Source organism: Rattus rattus, chromosome 1 (genome assembly GCF_011064425.1).
Source record: "Rattus rattus isolate New Zealand chromosome 1, Rrattus_CSIRO_v1, whole genome shotgun sequence".
NCBI classification, from domain to species: Eukaryota; Metazoa; Chordata; class Mammalia; order Rodentia; family Muridae; genus Rattus; species Rattus rattus.
The window spans coordinates 93,606,446-93,633,113 of record NC_046154.1 but is presented as its reverse complement, the minus strand read 5'-3'; the positions used below and the strand labels follow the sequence as shown (position 1 = coordinate 93,633,113).

The 26,668-nt window shown below is 47.2% G+C and overlaps 1 protein-coding gene across 1 annotated transcript; it reads right to left on the bottom strand.

Annotated features, from left to right (window-relative positions):
• Positions 1-12,461: 12,461 nt before the first annotated feature.
• On the bottom strand, positions 12,462-24,796 carry LOC116901623 (thioredoxin). Its single transcript, XM_032903679.1, has 5 exons — positions 24,653-24,796; positions 20,354-20,458; positions 19,423-19,482; positions 13,976-14,041; positions 12,462-12,674 (listed from the first exon to the last, which is right to left on the bottom strand). Exons 1-5 carry the CDS (start codon positions 24,674-24,676, stop codon positions 12,612-12,614), a joined length of 318 nt encoding a protein of 105 aa, XP_032759570.1. The 5' UTR covers positions 24,677-24,796; the 3' UTR covers positions 12,462-12,611.
• Between the last annotated feature and the right edge of the window lie 1,872 nt (positions 24,797-26,668).

The window sequence follows — 26,668 nt, the reverse complement described above, 5'->3', positions numbered from 1 at the left end:
CGGAATTTTTGAGATGTGTAGGCGGGGCCATTGTCAGTTTTTACACATTTTGGCTTTCCCCAAGCACTCCATGCTTCAAGGCAGTGCTGAATGACATGTGTTGTTTTTTCTCCTGTAAGTGGGGTGGCATGTAGAATGCCAGAACATGTGTCTATAGATACATGCACATACTGTAATTTTCCAAAAGTAGAATTATGAGTCACATCCATTTGCCAGATTTGCAATGGCTGTATTCCTCTCAGGTTGACCCCGATGTGAGGAACTGGGAGGAACTGGCAGCACTGTTGGCATTGGGTGACTATATCACGTGCCTCTTTTCTAGTTATAGAGAAGCGGCGGCGTAAAGTTTCTGAGGTGACATGGAAATTGCCATGAAAGGCTTTAGCGGCCTCTAAAGGAGAGGCCAGGGCCACAGCTATCATTTTTGTGGCTTTGTCAGCCAAATCATTCTCTGAACTCATTGGGCCAGGGAGTCCAGAATGGGCCCGTATATGAGTAATGTATACAGGGAATCTTCTATTTAATAGGATAATTTGGATTTTTCGGAAAATATCTGCCACCTTACTAGTGGTTTTAATTATACCGGCGGTTTCAAGAATACTAACAGCATTAACCACATAGGAGGAATCTGAAACAATATTTAGAGGAACCTGGAATTTTTCAATGACCTCCATGACCACTAGGCATTCTACCACTTGGGGTGAGGTTTCAAAATATTGTCGTGAGAATACTTGGGAGTTTACCACATATGCTCCCACCCCTGTTTTTGACCCATCCATACACCGTTATCCCTCCTTTAATGGTCTGTGGGATGACGCGAGGGAAAACAATAGGTTGTGATCTTGCAAAACACAATAGGGGGTGTTTAGGATAATGATTATCTATCTTCCCTGTAAAGGATGTGAGCAGCACTGCCCAATCATCAGAGGTAGCGGCTAGAGTTTGGACCTGGTAGGGTGTATATGGGATAATCAAGGATTGGGGTGGAGTCCCAAAATGACAGATGGCAGCTTTTAGGCCCTTAATAGCCAGATGTGCTACTGCAGCTGGATACCAATCAATAATCTTCACAGGGGAAGCATGTGGATGGATCCATAACAGTGGACCTTGTTGCCATAAAACTGCAGTGGGTAAATCCTTGGTATCTAGTACACAGAGTGAAAAAGGTAGAGACCAATCAATGCGTTGCAATTGGGCCTGTTTTATGGCATCTTCTACTTTTAGTAAGGCCTTGGTTGCAGCGGGAGTTAGCACACGAGGGGAGGTGATGTGGCCGTCCCCTTCCAATATTTCGAACAAAGGTTTTAATTCCGCGGAAGGGATTTTCAAAAATGGTCTCAACCAGTTGATATCTCCCAAGAGCTTCTGAAAGTCATTAAGAGTATGGAGGTGGTCTCTATGGATTTCCAGTTTCTGGGTTATAATCTTATCAGGGAAAATAATGGATCCTAGAAAATGACCTGTGTCAGCAATTTGGACCTTTTCTGTAGCAATATGTAAGTCCCATTGTTTAAGGGTTTTTTGTAATAAGGAATAGGCTTGTTTGAGTAATTCTAAGTCTTTATGACACATCAATATATCATCCATGTAATGGATTAACAGTAAATTTGGATAGGTCTCCCTGACTGGTTTGAGGGCTTCCTGAACATATAACTGACACATCGTAGGGCTGTTGGCCATGCCCTGAGGTAGGACCTTCCACTGGTATCTTTTATCAGGTTCAGTATGATTAATTGATGGGACAGTAAAAGCAAACCTGGGCCTATCTGGGGGGTAAAGCAGAATAGAGAAAAAACAATCCTTGATATCTATTATTACCAAATTCCAATCTTTTTGTAGGGCCGAGAGTATAGGAAGGCCCCGCTGAATGGGTCCAAGGGATTCCATCTGATCGTTAATGGCCCTCAAGTCATGGAGTAGTCGCCATTTTCCTGATTTTTTCCTTATTACAAAAATTGGGGTGTTCCAAGGAGAGGTGGAGGGCTCCAAATGTCCCAATCTTAATTGTTCATCCACCAGTCCTGTAGCTGCCTGTAATTTCTCAGAGGTTAATGGCCATTGGGGAACCCACACCGTGTCCTCCGTCCTCCATGGTATGGGTCGTGCTGCTCCAATGGCGCCTAGGAGAAACCCAGGCCTTGTTTATGGGGGTTGGCGATCGGTTCAATGGGCGTGAGACAACCCTGTTCTAATCGCCCTAGGCCTTTCCCTTCCTTATAGCCCATCCTTGACATCATGTGGGCCACTTGTGGGGGGTATTCATTAGATAAGGTCAGTCCCATGGTCTGCATAACATCCCTCCCCCAAAGATTAACAGGCAGGGGAAGTACATAAGGAATAAATTGTCCCTGTCGGCCATCGGCAGTTGTCCAAGTTAGAGTGGCAGAGCTGATCATAGGGCATGACTGGTAGCCTAATCCTTGTAGTGAGTGAGAAGATTTTGTGGTAGGCCATGATTGAGGCCACCATTTTGAGGAAATTATACTTTTATCAGCCCCAGTATCCAGTATGCCTTCGAATTTCTTTCCATTAATTTCTAAGCTCAATTTTGGGCGGTTGTTAAGGTGAACCACCAAATATGCTGAATCATGACCAGTGGACCCCATGGGTCCCTTGGTATCCTGTATCGTGGCCTGGGAGCACGGAAGGAGTAATAACTGTGCTATTCTATCTCCTTTACTTATGGAAAAAACCCCATCGGGACTTGAACAAAGAATTTGAATATCAAGAGAGCGCTGAGCTTCAACAAGGCCTGGATGGACTATCAGTCCTTGTAGGGCGAGAGATCCTCTCCCAAGGACAAGGCCTATGGTTCCTGGGGGTAGAGGCCCCACAGTCTGAGCAGGAATTGGCTGAATGCCCATCTGGGGCATTAGAAAGAAGTCTGAGGCGGCACGCAGGTCCAATTTTGTGTCGGCTCTTGGGGACCTCCTCTGCGGGTCGTGGCCCTGTGAAAGCGGTTCCCATATCTTTGAGGGCCCTGGGACCGGGGACCCACCAGCCCGTTTTTTTGACATCTCATTAGGTCGAGTCCCCAAAGGAGGGAGTAGTTTGCCTTTAATGTCTCTCACTGATCGGCACTGGTCAGCCCTATGGTAGCCTTTGCCACATCGGACACAGAGGGTTACAGACCCCCTGTCTCTTTTTGTCATCCTGCAGTCTCTTTTTAGATGGCCTGTTTTCCCACATTGAAAGCATGATCTTTTATCCGTCCCTTTAATGGGGCGTCGCTGGAACTGGAGAATGGCAGCCGCCAGGCCTGAGTTAGTAAGGGGCCCTCCAAGTTCCCTGCAAACTCTAAGCCAATCCTGTAGCCCTTTATTTCTTCGGGGGGCTATGGCTATTCGGCACTCCTGGGTGGCTTGCTCAAAAACGAGCTGTTCTATTAGTGGTGCTGCTTGTTCAGGATCGCCAAAGATTCGTCCTGCAGCCTCTGTCATTCTAGCTACAAAATCTGAGAAATTTTCCTGGGGTCCCTGAACGATTTTTGTAAGTTGATTATCAATCCCTCCTCTCCTGGACAGTGCCTTCCAGGCTCTAATAGCCGTGCTGGAGACCTGAGCATAGGCACCCCAGTGGTAAGCAGACTGATCAGCTGCAAAGCGGCCCTGTCCTGTTAAGAGTTCAAAAGTCCATTCTTGTTGCTCAGGTATTAAGGCCATAGCATTCGCTCTGGCCTGTGTTTGGGCTGCCTCATACCAGAGCGCTTTCCATTCCATGTATTGGCCCATGCTGGCAAGGGCTGCCTTAGCAATCATCTGCCAATCAGCTGGTGTCAATGCTGTCATGGCCAACCTGTCGAGTTGTGTTAGAGTAAAGTTGGCCGTGACTCCATACTTTCTAACTGATTCTGCTAATTCCTTAATCTGATTATATTCAACAGGGGCATGGACCCGTCCTCCCTCCGGAGTCTCAAAGATAGGAAATGTCATACTCAGCTTTCTTCTCACCTTCTCGGGGACTAGTGAGAAGGCGTGTGAGCGTGTCTCATATGGAGGGGGCGCCGTTGGTGGCGGCCGTGCTAGAAGGCTTCTATTACTTCCCCTACATTCATCGGGGTAATATCTTTCCTCCTCATCTAGCTCAGCCTCCTCCTCTGAGTCTAAGGTTTTATTTTCAGAGCTTTCAGAACTGTCGAGGTTCAGCGCTTCTAGCTCTTTCACAGGGTATAGGCTGGCTCCCCCTCCTGGTTTATGTGTAGAGGAGGAAGTGCTGGAATCTGAAAATTTCAACGCTCCCTTGTCTGCGGACTTACCGGGAGGGCACTTTTTCTTTCTTAGGACGTCTTTTTTCTTGCGCGCGCCCAACCTCTCACTACGTTCGGTTTCTGACAGACTTTCTCGGACTACCTCGAGAGTGGCCTGTCCTTCTATTACTGCTGCCTTACATGTTTCATCCTTTAAACAATTCTTAACCAGCTTCCATATAGCTTTGGTCCCTAGGCGCAGATCCTCTTCCGCCAATTTTCTGTCAAGGTCTTTTCCAAGTTTGTTCCATGAGGCAATCGTAAACGAGCCTGAACAGGCAAACCAAGGCGCCACCCTCTCCACCTCCTTCACAAAGTTTTTAAGTGTTCCTCCTCCAATTTTGATGTCCCTCTGCTTTAACACTGTTTCCAAGGCCGTGACCACAGACTGTGAGGATCCCATGATGGGCCAGGAACGCCGGCGGCTTATCTACGTCCGTCTGACAAGGCGTGAGGTGAAAGGGTAGAGACAGACACGCTGCTCTCTTATGTACGGGAGTCTTACACGCGCCTCCCCGGACGGTGCCGCTTATCTACGTCGGCCTTATCGCGTCCTTGCTCCTCAACAGTCAAAATCGAAGGTAAAAGGGAGCTGCGCGAAGCTCACTTATATACGAGAGACTGAGACGCGCCTTCAGCTGCTGTGATCGTCCTTTTAACAGCGAAAACGGTGAAAACAGAACATAAAGAGTAGGGTGGCTCCCAGGACAAATACTATAGCCTCAACAAATCCTTCCCAAGGCGGTGACAACCCCAGACCAAAGTCCAAGAGAGGGCTGCCTCTCCGAACGTATCTACCTGTAGTTCTGAATCCTCCTTGTCGCCAAGGGATCTCCGAAGGTGCTGACGATGGCGAGGTCTTTCCCGGGTTTTTGGCACCAGATGTCCCGCGCTACGTCTCGCCAGCAGGAACGACGCGGCACACACAGGATCCTTCTACAGAAAAAGCTTTACTGCGTCTTGAGAGGGAGAGCATAAGCTTACAATGCGGAGACGCCGAGTGAGGAATAACCATCCCTTATATAGGAAACTATCCTCGCCTAGGACGTGTCACTCTCTGACTGGTCGCTGCCAATTATGCCAGATGCGTACCATAACGATGCCCTTTTACGTGTCCCTTGGTGCCAGGGAAGTTACCAGGCGCCATCTGTATTGCCCTTTTACTAGGTGCGTTCTCCCAGATGCTGGGTGCCATCTTGTAATGGAGTGACTGTTCTTGCAGAGGTCCTGAGGACAGCATGAATCATCTGTAATGGGATCTGATGCCCTCTTCTGGTGTGTCTGAAGACATCTACAGTGTACTTATATATAATAAATAAGTAAATCTTTTTAAAAAATTAAAATAAACCAGCCCATAGCTGGCAGGAGAAGGTATTATTCTTTAAAATATTCAAGACTATCTGAAAAAAACCATAAAGGACATGATTCAATAAAGGATGTTCAAACGTATGAAATATTAGCTAAATATTGCTACATTTAAATTTTTATTTTTAAAGCTGGGTGGTTAATCCCAGCACTTAGGAGGCAGAGACAGGTGGAGCTCTGAGTTTGAGGCTAGCCTGGTCTATTGAAAGGTTCCAGAACAGCCAGAACTACGAAGAGAAACACTTCTTCGAAAACAAAACAATTGTTACTATTATTTTATTTTATATATATGAGTTTTTGCCTGCATGTTTGTGCTTCATCCGTGAGCTCAGTGCCAGTATAGGAGAGAAGCAGCCATCAGATCCCCTGGAATTGGAATAGCAGATGTGAGCTGCCTACTGTGAGTGCCCAGAATTGAACCCAGGTCCTCTGGAAGAGCAGCGCGTGCTCGTAACTGCTGCTTGCTATATGCTATATGTTTTCATTGGAACTAAGCCTACTTAGTTCTGGTGTCGATGTCCACCTACCTGCCCAAGTAAAAGACTGTAACTAGTGACACGTTTCCCATGCTACATCACAGCCTGTGGATGCACCCACCGTTCGAGAGTAAGGTGGAACTTGTGGTATTAGAAAATGTCCCTCAGCTCTCTGTGCAATTGTTGCAACATTTCCCTAGCCTATGTGTGTGCCTGCATGCAAGTGGGAGCGCTCCAGCTGAGACTGGGAGCACAGCAACCTATCAGAGAGTGGGTTCTCCTTTGTAATCCAACTATAAACTAAGACTAAGCCGCTCTCACTCATTGCCATAACCAATGCACCTTCTACACAATTCCTCTCTGCACTGTAAAGTCCTGCCCATCTCTCACACGGGGAGCAATCGAATACCATCACCGTCAGTCAGTCACAGAGTGCTCTGCAACCCAGGAGATCAAAACCAGGGCTTAAAAGCTCCAAGGCATCAGGGTGTGGTGGCACACACCCTTAATCTCAAGCACTTCAAGAGGCAGAGACAGGAGGATCATGAGTTTGGGGCTAGCCTGGTCCTACAAACTGAGCTTCTGGAAAGTCAAGGATATATATATAGAGACACCCCCCGCCAAACACTCTCCCTACCTCATCCCTACCCTGTCTGTGCCTGAGACAAAACACCATGGTATCATGGCCTATGACAGCTCCACACCCAGTAGATACAGAATTTTTTTAAAAAAAATGGAATTAACAACTGAGGAATTGATAAAGGAAATGTGGTACATCTAAACAACGGAATACCATTCATCTATTAAAAACAAAGACACCATGAATTTTGCCAGCAAATGGATGGATCTTGAGAATATCATCCTGAGTGAGGTAACCCAGACCCAGAAGAACATGCATGGAACATACTCACTTATAAGTGGATATGAGCCATAAAATACAGGACGCCCCTGCTACACTCCACTGACCCCAAGAAGCTAAAGAAGGAAGGCACAAGTGAGGATGCTTGACTCTCACTCAGAAGGAGAAATAAATTAGTCCTAAGAGGCAGATGGAGGGAGGGAACTGGGTGGGAGAGAGGATGGGGAGGGGAATGAGGTGGGCTCAGGATACGTGTTGGGAGGGACAGGAGAGATGGCCCCATGACCAGGAGAATGAATGGAAATCTGCAACTGACCGGGGTGAGGAGGTGGGGTCATCTCCAGGAAGAAAGAGAGACCTGGGATAAAGGAGGCACCCAAGAATCAATGGGGGGTGGTGTCCTTAGCTGTGACTCAGCACTGGGGATAGGGTCACCTCCTGTAGCCAGGCGGGAACCCCAGTGGAGCAATAGGGACACCAACGAACCCACAAAGCTTTCAACCCAAAATTTATCCTAAGAAATGCAGGCATGGAGGATGGAGCTGGTACTGAGGGAATGGCCAACCAATAACTGGCCCAACTTGAGACCCATCCCATGGGTAAGCGCCAATCCCTGACACTATTAATGATACTCTGTTATGCTTGCAGACAGGAGGCTCCACCCACCAGCTGTCTCAGACAGATGCAGACACCCACAGCCAAACAGTGGAAGGAATTTGGGGGACCTTAGAGAAGAACAGGAGGAAGGATTGCAGCCTCTAAGTGGGTAGGAACTCCACAGGAAGACCAACAGGCTCAACTAACCTAGACCCTTGGGACTCTCAGAGACTGAACCACCAACCAGAGAATATACCCAAGCTGGACCTAGACCTCCCTGCTCATATGTAGCAGATGTGCTGTTTGGTCTTCATGTGAGTCCCAAACAACCAGAGCAGGGTTATCCCAAAAGCTATTGTACAAGCTGTTGCCTGTACATGGGATAAGTTCTTCTAGCTGGGCTGCTTTGTCTGGCTTCAGTGGGAGAGGAAGCACCTAGCCTTGAAGAGACTTGATTTGCCAGGGTGGAGGGATACTCAGGGGGCCCCCACTTGCTCAGGGAGTTTGGGGGAAGGATTGTGGGAGGGATGACTGGGAGGGGGGCAGTGAGCAGGATGTAAAAAAAAATAATAATAAAAGGAAACTTAAAAAGAATAATGGTGACTTAATTCTTTCAAAATTGTCCCAGTACTTTGTTTTTTGTTTGAGACAGGGTCAGTCTGTAGTAGCCCAGGCTGTGTTCATACTTACTGGGTAGCCAAGGTTGACCTACAACTACTGATCTTCCTGCTTCTACTTCCTAAGTGCTGGGATTACAGGCATGCAGTAGCCACAGTCAGGTGATAATAATAGTTTCATTATTAATGTATTTACTAACAATTTATTATTACTTTGAGTCAGGGTTTCACCAAGTAGCCCAGTATTGCCTGGAACTCATGATTTTCTTGCCTCAGCCATTAATGCTGAGATCACAGGTGTAGGTCACATCCGCTTTAACAAAAAGCTGAACTCTGTATTCTCCTTAATTTTCAACAACAACAACAACAACAACATCACTAAAGTACTGGTATCCAGAATGGATAAAGCCTAAAAATTAACCAGGATGGAGATCTGACGCCATTTTGTAAGTGCAGGACGTTTTGTTTTTAGAAACGTCTCCCCATTGCTCCCAACTTCCCTATAACACCCTGAGTCTGACCATTTATGATTCCACAGATGATATCAAATAGTGTTTGCCTTTCCATGTTAGGTTTAACATCCTTCCATTCTTTCTTGACTAAAAAAGAAACTTCCGTTTACAGGAATCCTCGCTGACTTACACTCAATATTCACTTCACTTACTTTCCACTCATATCATGGCAAATCCATCAAATGGTCACACACACAGACGCACACACACACACACACACACACACACACAGACACAGACACACACACACACACACACACACACACACACACACACACACACACACACACGCACACTGCCTCTGACCTCCACCAGTCAGCTCTGTGTTCTAGCAAAATTCTTTGGCCTGCCAACACTTCTTTCCTTTCTGTTCATCTTTCCACATTTTAAATCCACTGGTGGTCAGTTTTATTTGTCAATTCTACACAACCTAGAATCACCTGGGAAGACAGTTGCAGCAAGATCCAGCTAGCCTTTGGGCATGTCTGTGGGAGGTTATCTTGATACTGTGGGTGGCGTCATTCCCTAGGCAGAGCTTCCTGAACTGCCTAAGGGTGGAGAAAGCAAGTAACCTGTGCAAAGGTGTGCATTCATTAATCCTATGTGCTCTGCTCCTGACTGTGGATGTGACGTGACCATTTGCATCAAGCTCCTGCCACCTTGACCTCCAGCAGTGATGAACTGTGACCTGGAATTGTTTGTTGCTGTTACGAAACGCCCAAATGCTTACAGATAAAACGAGACACTCCTTCCTCGGTTACCTCTGTGCTTAGCTGGAATCAGAGAGCTTTTGCTGATAATTTACATATACACTTGCTTATAGGGAGAGGTAGCATGCCTTGTGTCCCATACACACACAATCATACTAGTCTGTTTTTAATATCATTCTGCACTTGGTCTTAGAGACACTTTTTTCTATCTCAGTATGACTAGCATTTACCTACATACCCTGACAAAAGCAATATAAAGGAGAATGGGTTTGTTTAGCAGGTCACAATCCTGCTGGGGTCACTGTGACATCACTGTCCATCACTGCTGGCGTCGAGGTGACAAGAGCTTGAAGGAACTGGTCCTATCACAACCAGTTGAGAAAGAGCACAGCACAGTGGACTGATGAGTGCGTGCCTTTGTTCATGCTTATCATGTGTGCTGCTCTGGACATGTTTCTGCACAAACAAGGGTGACTTCTTGTAGGATAATGATGTCTGTCCCCAGCAATCTCGCTTCTGTTCCCATCACCCTATAGGAGTTTCTGTTGCATTCGTTATCAGTTCCCACTTTGCTCTTTCATTATTGATTTTTTTTTCTTCTGAGAGGGGCTCTTAGGTAGCCCAGGATAGTTTACCAGGATAGGTGCGCACGACCAAACATGGCTTGTTTCTGGTCTTACAGTAAAGTCTTTGATCCGTGTTGAGTTGATTTTTATATAGGGCGAGATAAAGCTCTAACGTCAGCCTTCTGTACATGCAGCACTTGCTTAGCGTCAGTCCATTTCCCTCTCTGCTCCTCCCACCCCAGCCGATGCCCATTAAGATTCCTCCTGCTCCTCACCTCCCCAAATCCCTCAGCACCCTTTGGCCCCCATTTCCGCTCTGGCCGACTGATAATCTCCGTTGTTTCTCCCTATTCTGTGTGTGTCCGCCCCTCCCCCTCTCCAAACGTTGGCGTTCTTTAGGCTCTATCTGGAGCCCTTCACTCTGGATTCTCTTTGATTTTCCCAAATGTTTCTAAAGGGCATCTAAATAATAACGTCTTCAGTTCCTGTTCCCGTCCAGCCCTGTGGAACTTTTCTCGAGTGCTGGCGTAGGGATCTAGCTCTGCGCCTAGTGCTGCAGGGCACAGTAAGTGCAATGTAAGTACCCAGCCACCGTCACAGCCTTTTCATTTGAATGTCCGTTCTGAAAGCGTCTGTCATGCCTAGAGAGACTTCGTTACCTTCACCTGCTTCCTCTGACCCCCCTCTCGAGACTCAGTACCCCAGGTTTTTAGTTCAGAACCTCGGGATACCTTTTTGGGTCCTGTTTTCTTCCGCTGCTTGTTCCGTCCCTACCGTCTCCTTGTATCTCTCCCCACTGTCCTCGTATCTGCCCTAGGTATCTGCAGGGATCCGCCTGGCTTTCATTTTTAATCTACATTTCTCATGCTGAAATGAGACCCTTTACCGTCACCTTTTACCCTCCAATGGCTTCCCGTTACCCATGCCAGTGAAGCCTGGGATGACTGGGCCACGCTACTCCATCCATCTTTCTTTCATGCTTGGATGGATTCTGCACCAGCCTCTTCACCTCGGACCCTTTGTGCCTGGTTTCTCCTCTGGAAAGCTGACTCCCTGGCATTTGGCAATTGGAGTCCTTTTCACCTATCAAGTTTCAGCTCGGTCTTCTCCCAGAACCCTACCCAACCACCTGATCGGGAGCAGGTCTCCCTGTTCTATTACTGTGGCCAGTCTCCTCGTTCTTTTTGCCTCACAAAATGTACCTCATATAGCTGGTAGCTGGTGTGTGTGTGTGTACACAATTATACATGTATACAGACACACACACACTTGCCTTCTCTGCTGTGTACGGAGTGTGCTCAAAGTCTTATTTACAGCTCTATGCCAAGCCCTTAGTGCCTTGACATAGCATGTCCCTCCAATCATTGACTCCAATTTCCCAATTTTATAAGAGGCAAGAAGCCCAGACCCAAGCATTGCCACACAATACGTGGGCTCCTGCTAATTACATTCTGGGGCTACTCCTCTCAGGTTCAAATCCCAGCCAACCCACTGAGCAGCTGGGATGCTGGGAGCATTCCTTGTAGGCTTGCCTTCATTTGGTGAGTGGGGATTCTAGCATGTGTACCAGAAACGGTTACTGCAAAGATGAACGGGATGTCCAGCTTATGACAGAATTCTGACTCTCAGTATTAATTTAACCTGAAAGCTGTTCCTTCAGGAGGTCCCATTCCCCTGCTGTTTAGTTTCAGGATGCCCAGATCAGCCTGGAACTTGCTATGTAGCTGTGGATCTTGTACTCCTGTCCTTTCTGATACCACCTTCCCAAGTGCATGGACCATGCCACACCAGGCTTTTAAAACCAGTCTCCACGGTAATGCTTGCAGCCCTGGAGTGGAACATGGAGAATTTGTATTTCAAGATAGGGTTTCTGTTTTAGCTTTGGATGTCCTAGAACTCACTCTGTAGAGCAGGTTGGCCTTGAACTCACAGAGAGCGGCCTGCCTCTGCTGGGATTATCAGCATACACTACCGCAGCCAAGCTCACGGAGAACTAGCTCTCACTGTCAGGGTACTAGCAGCTAACTGTAATCTTTGGCATAGACATCTCATATCAGACCAACAGTTTCATCACACGTGAACCACCAGTCACGCTCATAGTCTGGAGCACGCAGAGCATGTTTACTGAGGTAAAATAACACCCCCCCCCCAGACTTTTAATGTAACCGAATAAACAAGAGATTTTCTACAACTAAATATTTAGGTTTATAGGATTTAAGTTTCTGTAATGTTTTAGCCACATGTAATGTACATGTGCTTCAGACACACTTGGTTCCCATGGAGCCCAGTAGGGGACATCAGATCCCCTGGAACTCGAGAAACAGGTAGCTGCCATATGGGTGCTGGGGAGTAAACTCAGGTCCTCTGCAAGTCCGGCCAATGTTCCCAACTACTGAGTCATTTCTCCAGCCCGCCTTTTAGTCTTAAAGCTTTTAGCAAGTGGCTAAATGTTACTGAAGATCAAGGGGACTAAATCGGGCCCTTTCTCACTTATACTAAAAGACACCAGACAGTTTTAAAAAGGGTAGAATTAATATTTTATTGTCATTTATAATCAGATGGCAGTTGGGTATAGACTCTCCACACTTCATAGGTTTTTTTTGCAAATTAAAAAAGGTACAGGTTTTAACCTGCTGGAGCTGGTCACACTTTTCAGAGCATGATTAGGCAAACTCCGTAATAGTGGCTTCGAGCTTTTCCTTGTTAGCACCAGAGAACTCCCCAACCTGTTGAGAGGAAAGGGTGATTAGCCAGAGCAGCGCCTATCCCACCTACTCCGTAAGAGGCTGTAATCGCAGGGGGAGACGTAGAAGGGGGAGGTTTTACTTAAGCTCTCTTAAGTAACAGTTTCTAAACAACAAACCAAAGTTAAAACAAAAGGCAAAACTAATAGCAAAAATGAAGGAACCAGGAGAGAAGCCAAAGGGCTTCAGTGCAATTTCCCCCAAAACATAAAGCCCTCTTTCTTTGTAAGATGAGACGACCTGCCGAGGGCTAGGAATGTGTGCTCCGTGGTATGAATATGAACCAGCTGTGGAGATTTTGCTACTGCTCTTTAACAGAGACTAATTTTCAATTTGTCGCTGCATATTATGTACTTAGGTTCAGGAAGAAAGACACTGTCTTTTCCTTTTTAAAACAAAGCCTTTTCCAGTGCTCAGGCTGGTCTCAACCCAAGGTGTTTCTTGGGTTCATCCTCCCAAGTGCTGAGATTACAGCACCGTACCCACCCCTACTGTCCTGGATGCAGGCAGTGGAGACCGCCCTTGTTGTGTGGACGTCGCCTCAGTGCTTTCTGCATGCATTATGTGCCTTGGCTGAAGTATTATTTCTGGTTTTGTTTTAGAGGGGTCTTTCTTTGTAAACCCAGGTTAGCTAGTAAGTTACTATATACCCTAGGCTAACCTCGGACTTGTGGCAAGCCTCCTGCCTTGGCCTCCTAAGCTCTGAAGTATAAGCATGCAACAGCACACCAGGCTCTATACGACATGAAACAAGATGGCAGCGCCGTCTCCTGAATGACTCACTTCGGCTACTTCTGTGTCTACACAGTCTTTGGCCCACTTGACTTCTTTTCTTTCTTTTCCTGGGTGTTGCTGAAGCGCTTTCTCTGTTTAACAGCCCTGGCTGTCCTGAACTCACTCTGTAGACTGACTGGGCCAGCCTCAGAGAGACACACCAGCCTCTGCCTCCTGAGTGCTAAGATGGAGGGCAGGAGCCACCCCAGCCACCGCTGGTTCTCTGAAACAGGGCCTGACTGCTCTGCAGCACATCCTGACCTGACCCCTCTGCACTCTCCCAGGTTACTCCCAAAGGGCGGGGATCACCAGTGTGTCTGCACCACACCCAGTCCCAGGTTGTTTGTTTGTTTGTTTTAAAGATGTGGCTCCTCTGGGAAGCCCAGGCTGTCCTGTCCTGCAACTCCCAAGATCTACCTGTATCTGCCTTTGCCTCCCTAGTGCTGGGATTAAGGCGTGCACCACTATGCCCAGGTACAGTCGGTGTTTTTAAATCCAGGTATACATACCTTTTGACCCTTTTTATAGAACTGGAAGGTCGGCATGCATTTGACTTCACAGTCTGCAGCAACATCCTGGGACACAGGGGAAGGTGGTCGGCAGAGAGGATGAAATCAAGAATTGGAACATTAAACAGGTAGAAAATTCTGAAAACGTCCTCTTTTTCATTATATATCCCAAACCTCAGCCTCAGAACCTTTTAAGCACATCAACACAACAGCAGATAAAAGCCCACCACGTTGCATTCTTAATGACAACATTTTACTAATATCTACCTCCATTAACAGGCATTAATAAACGGAATGCTAGTGCTAAGCCATTCACTGCACTGTTTAGCTCGACTAAGTTCTTGAATAAGTTTTTCTAATTTTATTATGGGGCAGAGTATATAGAAATGATGACTGTAAGAGCTGGTTAATTTTTATTTGTTGTTTCTGGGGCTGGAAGCTAGTGCTTTGCACATTCTAGGCAAACACTATAACCACGCGACATTCCTAACTCTCTGGATAGGATCTTGTCACATTGCCAAGGCTGGCCAGTGATGAAAAAAGAAAAAAAGAAAGAAATAAACAAGGAGAACTTGACTGCTCCGAGGTATGGTGCAGGAGGTTGATAGTATATAAAAGGTGAACACAGCCAGAGACAGAGACATCTGAAAGGAGGAGGAATGGTGAGCCAGGAGAGTAAAGAGTTAACAAAAAGTACCAGGTAACCAAAATGGCTGGATTAAATAAGGAAGGACAGCTGGGGGGAAGAACAGCCTAGCCCCTGGGCTGGAGAAGTTTAGGATAGGGTGTGGGGTATGCCAGTCATACCCTATAATACATAGGGACTAAGGGATGCTGGGAGGATCCATCAGGTAGGTGTGGGTTGATAGGCACCATAGTTAGCCAGTTGTCCTGTTGTTAGGTATGAGACCTAACTGCCTCAATTCAAGATTCTCCTGCCTCAGCTTCCTGAGTGCTGGGATGATAGGTGCACAGCATGAAGCTGGGCTCAGGGCCACACCTTGAATTACAGCCTAAAAATTACCCTTAGCCAAGCATGATGGCACACCCTTGTAATCTCAGCACTAGGGGGGGGGGGGCAGGGGCATGAGGAGTTCAAGGCCATCCTCAGTTACATAGCCACTTAAAGGCCAGCCTGGGCTCCAAGACCCTGTCTTCCAAACAAACAAATAATAAATCAGACACTGGAAAAGGAATCTTAATGATAACTTCTACGTGTTTATACTCCTACATTTTGTATAACAGCCCCATACAGTACATTTTTAATTAAAGCATCAACAACTTTCTAATAGAGTCTGGAGAGAAGGCTCAGCAGTCAGAAGTACTGGCTGCTCTTGCAGAGGCCCTGGGTCTGACAGTGGTCATAACCATCTGCCGCTCTAGTCCCAGGGGATCTGATGCCCTCTTCTGCCCTCCACAGACACTGCACATACATCAGTGCATACGGATGCTTGTAAACAAAACACTTACACACAAAAGGAATGTACCTTAAAAATGCCCCCCCCTCCATTTTTCTGTGTCAAAGCAATTTTCTTTAAAGGTGGCATGGTATTTTATTTCACAATATAATTAATTCCTCTTACTGGACTTTTAGATCATTTCCAATTTATGTACGTATACTTATGAATAAATACATACTCTGGGGTTTTAAAACACAAAATGGAACTAGGCTGCAGAAAATTCTACAATCTGCCTCATGAGGAATAGCTGGGGGCAGCCCATTCTTTACTAATCTTATCAACTCATGACCTACCACACATCCTTCTTTACAAAGCGTGTGCTACAGGCACTGTAGCCCCGCCCGCACATATACCTACACCCTCAGATATGGACTTTGTACCCACCTTTTTACCACCCCTCAGCAACTACTGTGTGAATGGCAATGCTCTATTTGTTAAAGGTCTTCTATATTCCCTTCTGTGTGTTCTGGCTAGTTTTATGTCAACTCAGCACGAGCTAGAGTCCTTTAACTGAGGAGAGGGGACCTCAGTTAAGGAATTGCTTCTGTTGCTGTAGGAGCCTGTAGGGCCTTGTCTTAGTGGTTGATGTGGGAGGGCCATAGCACACCCAGGCAGGGGGTCCTGGGTGCCAGAAGAAAGCTGGCTAAGCCAGGCAGGAAGCAGTGCTCTAGCATCCCCTCCAGCTTCCCGCCTGACTTCCCTGTGATGGAATGTGACCTCAAAATGTAACCAAAATAAACCTTTTCGGTCATGTGTTTCATCACAGATCAAAAAACCCACACTAGGGCAATGCGTCTATACCTACGGGGTGTCAGATTCCCTAGAACCTGAGTTTCAGTGAGCTATCTGATACGGGTGCTGGAATAAAACCTGGGTCCTCCGTGTAAGTGCTCTTAACTGCAGAGCCATCTCTTCAGCCCCAAGTGAACCAAACTCCAAGAATTCAATTTGACCTAGAATAGTGGTATTTCCTAATGCACTTTCAGTCCTCATGAATGAATGTCCCCACACACTGATCTGTTCCTCCCATTCACCAATCCTATAAGCAGAACTCCTGACTGTGCTTTGGTCTCATGACTTTTATGCCCTCAAACCCACCAGCCCTGCCCACTCAGGACAGACTTCATATACCCCACCTAACAAGGCCCCACTCAGGACTGCAGTCTCTTTGCTCAGCATCAAGAGAAAGCTGTTTTACAGTGCCTATGTCTGCCCTACAAATTTTATCTTCTGGATTTATGTAGAATAGAGAATAAGATAGACCAGCAACAGCTTAACTCTAAAAAGTAAATTATTAACATATAGTTAAATAGTCTTGGCTTAAAACAATGTTTTAATCAATGTGGCTAATATATATTTGCACAACTTTTACTAATGTTTCTCTCCCCATTCCTCCTTTGTTTCTAAAAACACAGTCCAGATTTTCATGCCTGTACTATTTCAAAGCATCACCATAAATTCTCTAAATACATTAGCTTCAGACTGAGTTAAATTTAAATTTGGGAATACTGACGTTTTACCTATGCCAAGCCAATACCCAGGACTTCAGTAATGCCGGATGACAGTCTCGTCATCATTCTAAGTCTTGACTCTGCCCAGTTACTGCTCCAAGGGTTGCAACACCTACACTTAATGATCGGTGGTGTCATGTCAAAAGGGCCTCCATGTTACTTTCTGTGTGGTAGCCATTTCCTTGTTTTCCTATGTGCTATGGGTACAGGCCCAATTGTCCATCTGAGCTGCTTACAGGACTCCCTCCACTCAGGTGTTTGGGGAACTTCTGTTAAGGTTCTCTATGCTTAGGTCTGTAGAGTATGGAACCAAAGTTAAAGGCTTCCATTTGGTCACAGGGTCACTTCAAGTTTCGAAAGACACCCAAGCAGACTTGAAGGTGCTGTCATTCCATGTCCCCAGCTGTTTTACATGTCTTTGTAGGGGTCAGGACTGAGGCAGAAGGACCTGTCCTTTCTTTGCCTCTGTCACTGCCTGTGCTACTCAGTGACTGTGGGCAGCTCAAGGTAAAAACACACGCAGAGGTGCCCAGGAGACTTCAGTGACTGGAATTATCAGACAGGGTCAACTGAGCTAAACCACGAGTGAATTTCTCCTGGCTCAGTAACCATATAGCAGTGGTTAACAACTTCCCTATTGCTGCAACTCTTTGATATAGTTCCTCATGGTGAGGTGACCCCAATCATAAAACTGCTGCTTTCTTAACTAATTTAGCTACTGTACAGACTTGCAATAAGTGTTTTCTGATAGTCTTAGGTGGCCCATGACTCAGAACTGTTGTCATAAAGAGGCTGGGGATAGGGTGCAAAGGACAGATTGAGTTTGTGAAAACAGAGAACAAGAACTTTCTTCCTCCGATAGCAGGTTATACTCTCATTTTTCTAACTCTACTAGGGAGTAACTTCCTTAGTCATTTGACTAAGACTAGTGACAGAGGTATCACAACTTGAGTATCCCTTAGTCAAATGCTTAGGACCAGGTATGTTTCAGGGTTTCTAGATTTCATATTTGCACAGACTTTTCTGTTTTGTCTATGATGCCTGACGTTCAAAACTGTTTTGGGTTTCAGACCACTTAGGATGTCGGATGCTCACTTCCTGTGAAAGCAGTCACATCTCACTCTTTAGGAGCCAGGCACTCCATAGGCTTCATAATTACGGTCCTGCTCAATCTGGATAGCCACCTCACTTGTGATGCTGGACCACATGGCCATTTAGAGCATGAAAGTACATCACAGAAAAGCAAGCTGAGCAAGCCCTCACTGTTAATAAGGTGCAGGCGACCAGCAGCACGGGCCCAGGGTCCACTTCCTCTCCATACCACTGTAGGCTCGGAAGGAAAGCAGACTAAGAGTGTAGTGTGAAGGGGTAAATGAAGCCAGGGTCACGAAAAAGAAGCGAAGCTTGTGACTGGTTCAGTCAGGTAGGAAAGGACAGGCCAGGGAAGGGAGACAGCACAAGCAGAGATGGGTCAGAAAGTATGCTGAGAAAAACCACTTGGGGGATGGTGGGAGCTGGATGTTCGGAGAGGACCACTGAACACCTCATGAGACCCTCCTGAACCTTGGCCAAGCTGATGGCTAGGTATGGAGATCTGATTATAGATTGAGAACTGGGGTTGAAGAAGAGGGGAGATTAGCTTGAAGCAGAATCCAGTGAGTCCAATATACTCATGCATCCTTCCTTCAGTGGCCTGGGTGAGGGGAGAGGGCTTATGCTAAGAACCTGGGGAAGGTAAGGGGCAAGGGCAGAACAGCCACACGTCCTCATTTTAAACACTGGCTCTGCCAGGGACTCTGCAACTGCAAGAACACCAGGTCTTCCGTTTCAGCTTCCCCATCGCTAAAACAGGGTCAATAGTAGTACTAGGGGCGGGGTGGTGGTGGGGGTTTATCAATATGTGGAAAGTACACAGAACAGAGCTGAGTGTACAGCAGGCACAGAATTCCTAAATAAAACCAGGCTGTGAATTTCCCTCTAAGTTCTCCCAGCTCTCTAAGGCACTAGGGCTCTCCCATGCTTCTTGTAATACCAGGGCTTTCTCACTGATTCAAACCAAGCATATGAGTAAGAATATTCTTATAATAACCCTGTGGATACAGTCCCCACACACGAGAAGTTCAGAGCTCCCCACAATTCCACAGTGCCACCCAATCTACCATCTCTTAGAGCCAAAGCTGACTTATTTCCGATGATCATCTCGGAGTTGGGGGGTAGAATACAGATCTATGCAGCACAAAGGCCCCATAGCCTGGAAGCGGTCAGATGCTTGCTGTAGGATGTGCTGAACACAGCTTGAATAGCTAGGGTCACGCCCATAACTGGCACAGGCCCAACCCTTCTGAAATAGAACTTCTTAGACAGAGTCCCACTTCTAGAATTACTGGACATTTTTTACTTTAAAGAACAGGGTAGACTCCTCCAGAGGACAGGCCACTGGGAGGTGCCTGGCAGCATCCAATTTCATACTACGTACCTGGCAGTCGTCCACGTCTACTTCAAGGAACACCACATTGGAATACTTGTCACAGAGGGACTAGAAATTTTAAAATAAACCAAGCGTTAGAACTGGATAATCGCATTCAACATAGTTAAGCTTCTTCAAGAGAGACACCGTAGAGATTAAATAAAGATTTATTTAATTTTAGCTTATGTACATGGGTGTTTTGGCTACACGGATGTCTGTACGTCACAGACACTGTGTGTCTGGTGCCTGCAAAGGCCAAAGAGGGCTGAATGCCCTGGAAGTTATAAAATGTTGTGACTCTCCCATGTGGGTGCTGGGAACCAACCCAAGGTCCCCTGGAAGAGCAGCCAGTGCTCTTAACCACTGAGCCATCTCTCCAGCTCCATATACTAATTAAAGATTTATTTTAAAAGCCCTTATTTTATTTGTTACTGCACTATTATTCATGTAAGTGTGTACAGATGTGTGTGGAAGTCCGTGGGCAGCCTCAGGGACTTGGTTCTCCTTCCAGTGTGGATTCCAGGGATCAAACTCAGGTCCTCGGGTTTGCAGGGCAAACCATAAGTGTCTTTTTTTCCCCTTCACTGAGCAATCTCAGCAGCCAGGTCTAAAACTTCAGCCTAGAGACTAGGTAAACATTAGGGACTCAGCTGTGTCTCAGTCAAGTTTTCCCAAGAGTAAAATAATTTGGCACTGTAACTTTGAAGCCCAAATTGCACACTGGGCCCAGGTATCAAATGCGAAGGAAAAAAATTACTTAGGACAACAAAACTTCTGAAAGCTGTCCTCAATGAACCATATTACATAAGCTGTCCTGCTCCTACTTTTAGGTCAGTGACACAGGAGAATAAAGCGAACCCCTCGCACCCATTATTTTCAACCCTTTCCTCCTGTCTTGTGCCCAGGAGCCAGCTTCAAAGCCCTCTGCCCCCACACTCACATGAAAGAAGGGCTTGATCATTTTGCAAGGTCCACACCACGTGGCAGAGAAGTCCACTACCACAAGCTTGTCTCCCGCAGCGGCCAGGGCCTCCTGAAAAGCTTCCTGAGGAGGGAGAAAGAAGCATCGTGTTACATATCATATACTTCTGCTTTCCATAGCACATGGCCAGGTGCCATCATGTCTTTAACCCAGCACTCGCTCTGGAGGCAGAGGTAAGCAGACCTCTGGATGGTGGCAGTCAGTTCCAGGCCAGTCAGTGAGAGCCCCCACTGTCCAAAAAGACCCAAGCAAACATGCAAATGAGAAACAAAGAGATATTAAGTACAAAATAGGGGGTTAGGCTCTTAGGGCCTACTTTTTAATCAAAGGAAGCAAATAAAGTGGCTTGAAAGGAATCTTGCACACAGTAGGCATTATACTCGATCGATGACATGAGATGGAAAGAGAGTGCATTGGTCTTCACGTCTTCAAGAATATTATATAAAATATTGTTGACTGCCTAATCTGAGGGTAGTGGTGGCGCGTGGACCCAGGGCCTCTGAGTTACATCCTTAGCACACAACTAACATATTTACACTAAATCAAAGAAAGGGAAATAGTATTTGTAGTAAAAATGTTTTCACTTCAAAAACAGTTCTGTGATAGACAGTTGATTCTTAGGGGTTGGTGAAAGGAGCCTCAAAAATTGAAGGAGCTTCACAGGACGCAGTTAAGCAATGGGGAAGTCACAAGTTACCTAACCAAGGGCAAATGAAGGCAACACTTAATTAGTTTGTCTAGAGTGAAACGCGAGAAAATCTCTGACCCCATGGCAGAGTCCAGGAGAGCCACCTCCTACTCAGGAGGTCGCCATTAGCATAGCATTCTGTGTGCCTCTGCTGTTTTAGGATCTCATTTGTGTGAGCATCTGCTGGGGCAGAGAGGGCATGAGACCCCCCTAGAGCTGGAGCCATGGGTAGTGGGTACTGAGTGAGGGTCCTCTGGCGGAGTAGGAACACTCTTAACCGACATTCCAGCACCTTCCCTGTGCTTTGAACAGGGTCTCTAGAGTTGGGATCGTCCTAGTTTAATCAACCGTTGGCTTTTGCCCTATGGATCAAAACTCACTGTTCTTTAGATAAATCCAAGTTCTAGTTTCTCAAGAAGGAATTATTCTTAAGTAACACCCGTCACATGAAATCCCCAGCAAAAATGATTAAAAAAAAAAATCCCTCACTGCCAATCTCTCTGAATTATTTACTAAAAGCCATGATACTGTAACCCTAGGCACCTAACAGTCTGGTCACCAGGGGCTCATTCAAACCACCGTCAGTCACGTGGTCATGACCAAAACCCAAACTGGAGCAACAGAGGTGAATCAGAGCAACACACGCAGTTGTGTCTGAAGCCAACACTTCCTTCAGGGGAAGATGCTGGTCAGTCAGTCAGCAAAAACTAAAACAAGTAACAATCGTAGTAGATCAGGTCCAAGGAAAGTAAGTATCTACTCACCCCCACCCCTAATTAAATTAAAGCATAATGTGTTTTCATGTATACTTATTTTAATTTCTATTTATTTATTCATTTTATTTATTTATGAACATCTATGTTTTTGTCTGCATGTAATTACGTACCTGACTTGTGTGCCTGGTGCCTTCAGAGGCCAGAAGAGGGCATTATTAGATGCTTTGGAACTGGAGTTACAGTTACCACGCGGGTGTTGGGAATTGAACCCCACCCTTATCTTATGAAAGAACACCCAGTCCTCTTATCTGCTGAGCTATCTCTTTGGCCCTAGGTACAGTTTTTAATTTCTATCTCACATTTTTTTTTTCAGTAAAAATAATCCCATGTCATTTCTGAGGACCCTACAGAATGGCTATGACAACCTTAGGAGCTGTCTAGTCAGACCGCCCCCCCCTCCCCCTCCATCCGTTGGTCCACATCTGGGTATGAACAGCGCCCAAGTGTTAGGGGTCAGGAGGTGGGAATGCAGTGGAGAGCAATGGAAGCCACAGTTCAAACCACCACTGGTTGTTGCAGATGAATGTCATATAAAACCTCCCTTAACATAGCCATCAGAGGAGGCCACACTGCCTATTCTTTATTGTAAGACACAGGGCAAAATGGTGTGGCAGGCTGCTCTGATGGCACCTGGACCATGGCTAATCCTCGATAGTAAGAACTTGGTGAGATTACATGAAAAACAGGACAAGCTGCATTTCAAACACTCTCAAGGGGTCCCCCCAAAAGTTATGAGTCCAAACCAGGCAAAACTACTCAAAATACTGAAAAAGTGGCTCACAATCCTAATCTTTGGCTTCAGGGAACACAAAGTACAGAGGCAGGGATGTGCGAACTTCACCAACAAGTTTTCTTTTGCAGATGTGTAAGCTTGCCTGAAGAATTGGCTTGAAGACTATTCATACAACATTCAAAATTGCAAGTCACAATTTCTAGCTCCAGAAATCAATAACCACAGTTGGCAAGTGTCTCTGTCACTTACACCAATAACCTGGAGACAAAACACACCTGGAGTAGACTGGAGCAGATGCTACTATCTCTCGTCTCAAATATACCCAGCTCAGGGGCTGGCAAGATGGCTCAGCAGATTAAAGTGCTTGCCACCACGACCAAGGAACCGAGTTCAATACCCATGACCCACAAGGTAGAAGCAAGTCAACCCTCTCAAATTGTCCTCTGTCCTCCGAAAATGGATGCCCCACCCCATACGTGAATGTGAACCAAAACAGAAAGTCCCCAACAACAACAAAACCATAATCAGCCCAAAGGACAATACAAAGTGTTCTTTGCTTTTTTGAGACAGTCCAGTCTCTTGAGTGCTAGTGACTAGAGACATGACCAACACCCTGGTCTAACATGTGTTCTGTGAAGCACTGAGCAAAGTGCCTTGTGTGTAGTTCAACAAATAGTTTTATTCATAAAAATAAATTAACAAGCAAACATCTGCTGATTTCTGCTCCATTATATCATAGCCTATTATTCCACTCCTGTGTGGTGACAGACCCCAAGGGCCTTTAACTACCCACACAGTCCTCAGAAACACGGCTATTCTGCATGGCTAAATCAATCAACCTAAGCCCATCAGATGAAATTCATGTGTATTCAGTTAACTTCTGACTCTGGGGCAACTCTTAAAGTCTTGGTAATAGCTTTTTGGAGCCCAAGCTTTTTATGAATAACTGGTTTCCTGTCACCAATGTACACACACCTCTCCTACTGGAATGGCAAAGGTTTCATAAGTAGGGCAGTTTAAACAGATAAGGACCCAACTGGCTGCTGGGACTAATACAACTGGTAGTGGATGGCTTCTGAGCAAACTTCTGTACTGAGACCAAACCAGATGCTCAAAACTGGAGGGCGCTGACCTGCCTTCCACGGACTTCCTAGTTTAAGGTTGAACTTGTGAGACAGTCTTCCACACATCAATTCCCACCCCCAATCCCCTTTCACTTTCCATTTAATAAATAGTCCCCGAGTAGTTACAGTGTAACAGGCTCTGGGTTTCCCAATCTGGAGGATATTTTGGTTCTCAGTAACTTTCGAATATGGTAACAGTTTTTCCCTTGGGTATTTTTTTTTTTCTTTTCCCAAAGGGCAGAACCACCAGGACTTTGTACTGGACTCCTGCCAGGGGAAGAAGAGCCCTGGTTCCAGCAAAGCTTACGGGAGGGTCAATCACCGAATTCTTAAGGCTGCGAGGCCCCTGGGCCCAGCCATAGGGGACTGAGTCATTCCAAAGCCACAGCTGCCGGAAACACGCCCTGCGCCGCAGGAGGAGGAGTCTCTCGGGCGCGGCCTGGACCTTTCTCCCTAGCAGTCACCTAGGTACCCCGTCCGATGGTTTCTAACTGGGATCCGGGACCCACACCCATACACCGACCCGGCCAGCGTCCTCTAGGCGGCGGGCCACTGATAGAGGAAAACTATGGCCGAGCCCTGAGGTACAGCACACCCGCGCGGTGTATAGAACCCCGTACGCGAGGAGTGGCGACTCTCCATCTTCTCCCAGACCCCGAATCCTGATTCAGTTGGGGCATAGGGCGAGCTGTCACTGGAGGACCCCCGTCCATCACTTCACCTCCGCCAGATTTAGGGTGGCAGTAGGGAGTGCAGCTCAGGTGCTGCCTAAGCGTGCACCTTCGGTACCAGGCGTTCCAGGGTCTCTCTGTCCCCTCCCCCAGGGCGTGCTCCACAGCCCAGAGCGCACACAGGCCCTGGGCCGCTCAGCCGGCAGGGATACCGAGGGTGTCTACTGAGCACCGCGGGGTGAGCGCGGGGCCGGGGCACGCATACCTTGCTCTCGATCAGCTTCACCATTTTGGCTGTTGCGGGGAGGGAGCCACACGAGTTTCGGCAGAACCCGATGGAAATGGATCCTAGGCACCCAACGGAGCTTGCAGCCGAGTGCGGCGCCCGCCTTCTCTTTATAGAGACAGGGCGGAGCGCGGCGGGGCGGGGCGGACGGGCACGCGCGGCGGGGACGCGCTCCCTCGCCTCCCGCGCCCGCCAAGGCGCCCCGGCAGGCCGCGCCCAGACCACGCCCCCAAAAGGTGGGGCGGTTTCCAAGGGGCGGGGCCAGAACAGGCCACTTGAGCAGCTCAGGGACTGTCCTAGTGCTGGCCTCGCTCCTGGCTGCCGTGCTCTAAGCCGCCGAACCAGAACCTTGGTTTCCAGGGGCGGAGCTAGCGCAGGCGCCTGAAGCAGCTTCGGGCTCTTCAGGCTCCAGACGCTGTCCTGCTCTCACCCCTTGGAAACCGTGTGTCCAGCTACCCCAAGGACACTTTCACTGCGCACGGCGCCCGGAGGTAGATCGCGGCTCCCTTTCACACCGTAGAGCCCCTCTGGAATCACGTTGACCATGCCCCAAACAAATCTAAGTCAGATACTTCCAGACTGGGGCTGGGGACAGCCCTAGGACTGCCCAGGCAGAGGTGTATCTTTCGACTAGGGCGGCCATGCTGCGGTTTGCCTCAAAGTGCTGAGTAACGATGACCAGGAAGTGTCTCAGTGAGCGCCCTCGCCAACTTTCTGGGTAGTTCTTTGCCACTTCTTTCGCCTCTCCTTCCTATTTCTTAACTTTAACAAGTGAACCTGCTACCGGAGAGGCACAGAGCCATTTAGAGCCCCTGTTTTGTGCCCCATGCATATGCAGGCATGATAGAGATCGGATGGTCCAGCTCCCAGCGTTGTCTTGAAGGATTTAAAGAGCTTGAAAATGGACCAGACAGGGCTTGGCCCATAAGGAAGCACTCAATAAATTATTGTAATTATAGTCATCGTGAGCGCTAATTAAGCTTGCGCGGTGCCATGTGGGGCCTTGCTGAGTTTGCCTGCCTTGTATTTACAATGACAGTATATAAGCATTGAGAATTTTCTGCCTGGGAGACCCCAGGAAGTGTGTTTGTCAATGATTACTGGGGTGGTGTGCAGGAGGACGGGGCAGCATGGTGGAAGCTAAGACATTGTTAAGGTGTCTTTGTGCAGCCTTGAGTGCCCCTCTGCTGAAGGAGCTGAGGTGGAGACTGGACAGAGCCAGCATGCTGGGAGGAACTTGCTGAGCCTGAGTTTGTGGAGCAAAGCTAACCTAGCTAAATCTGCATCCAGAGATGAAGTACTGGAGGTGGTGAAATTGTTTTCCAGCCACCCTACCCCTACCCACTGGCTTCCTTGGTTCAAAACAAGAAAGCCAGAACCTTTGAACCAGTTGTGGGATGTTTTTAAAGGGCTTAGGAACGTGAGTAATGAATGAGTGAGGATGTTGACAGGAGGGAGCATTCTGAACATAGCCGTAGACGGAGGGTGGATGCTGCCCTGAGGATGCTTAGCCTTCCCTAAGAGGGCAACTGAGACAGACAGGAACCCCAGGCAGATGAGCAGAGTCTATTAACTTTCTTTGCAGCTACCGGTCTTTTCAGTCCAGCTACTTTTCAGATTCCTGGCTTCTTGGTAGTTGGTAATCAGTGTAGCAAGGACACCGAACACTGACCTGTAGGACTTGGAAGGGTCCCTCCCTCAGCTGACACATCTCCACAGACCTTCAGATGTCCATTGATTCTGTTTAGGGAAGTCCTGACTCCCCTGGCACCTGTACGGTGCTAACACACATGGGGTAAATGTGGAGGACATTGCAAATACGAGAATGAGGAACTGGGAGATCAGAGTGTGTGTTAAGATTCACCACTCTGCTATCTCTCCTGTCTGCACCCCCACTCAAGTAGCTGTGCTATTCTAGGGCAGTTTATTTAGCTTTCCGGTGCCCCAGTTTCCCCTGTGGAATGAGGATAATACCACCTTTCACTGAAGGTTCGA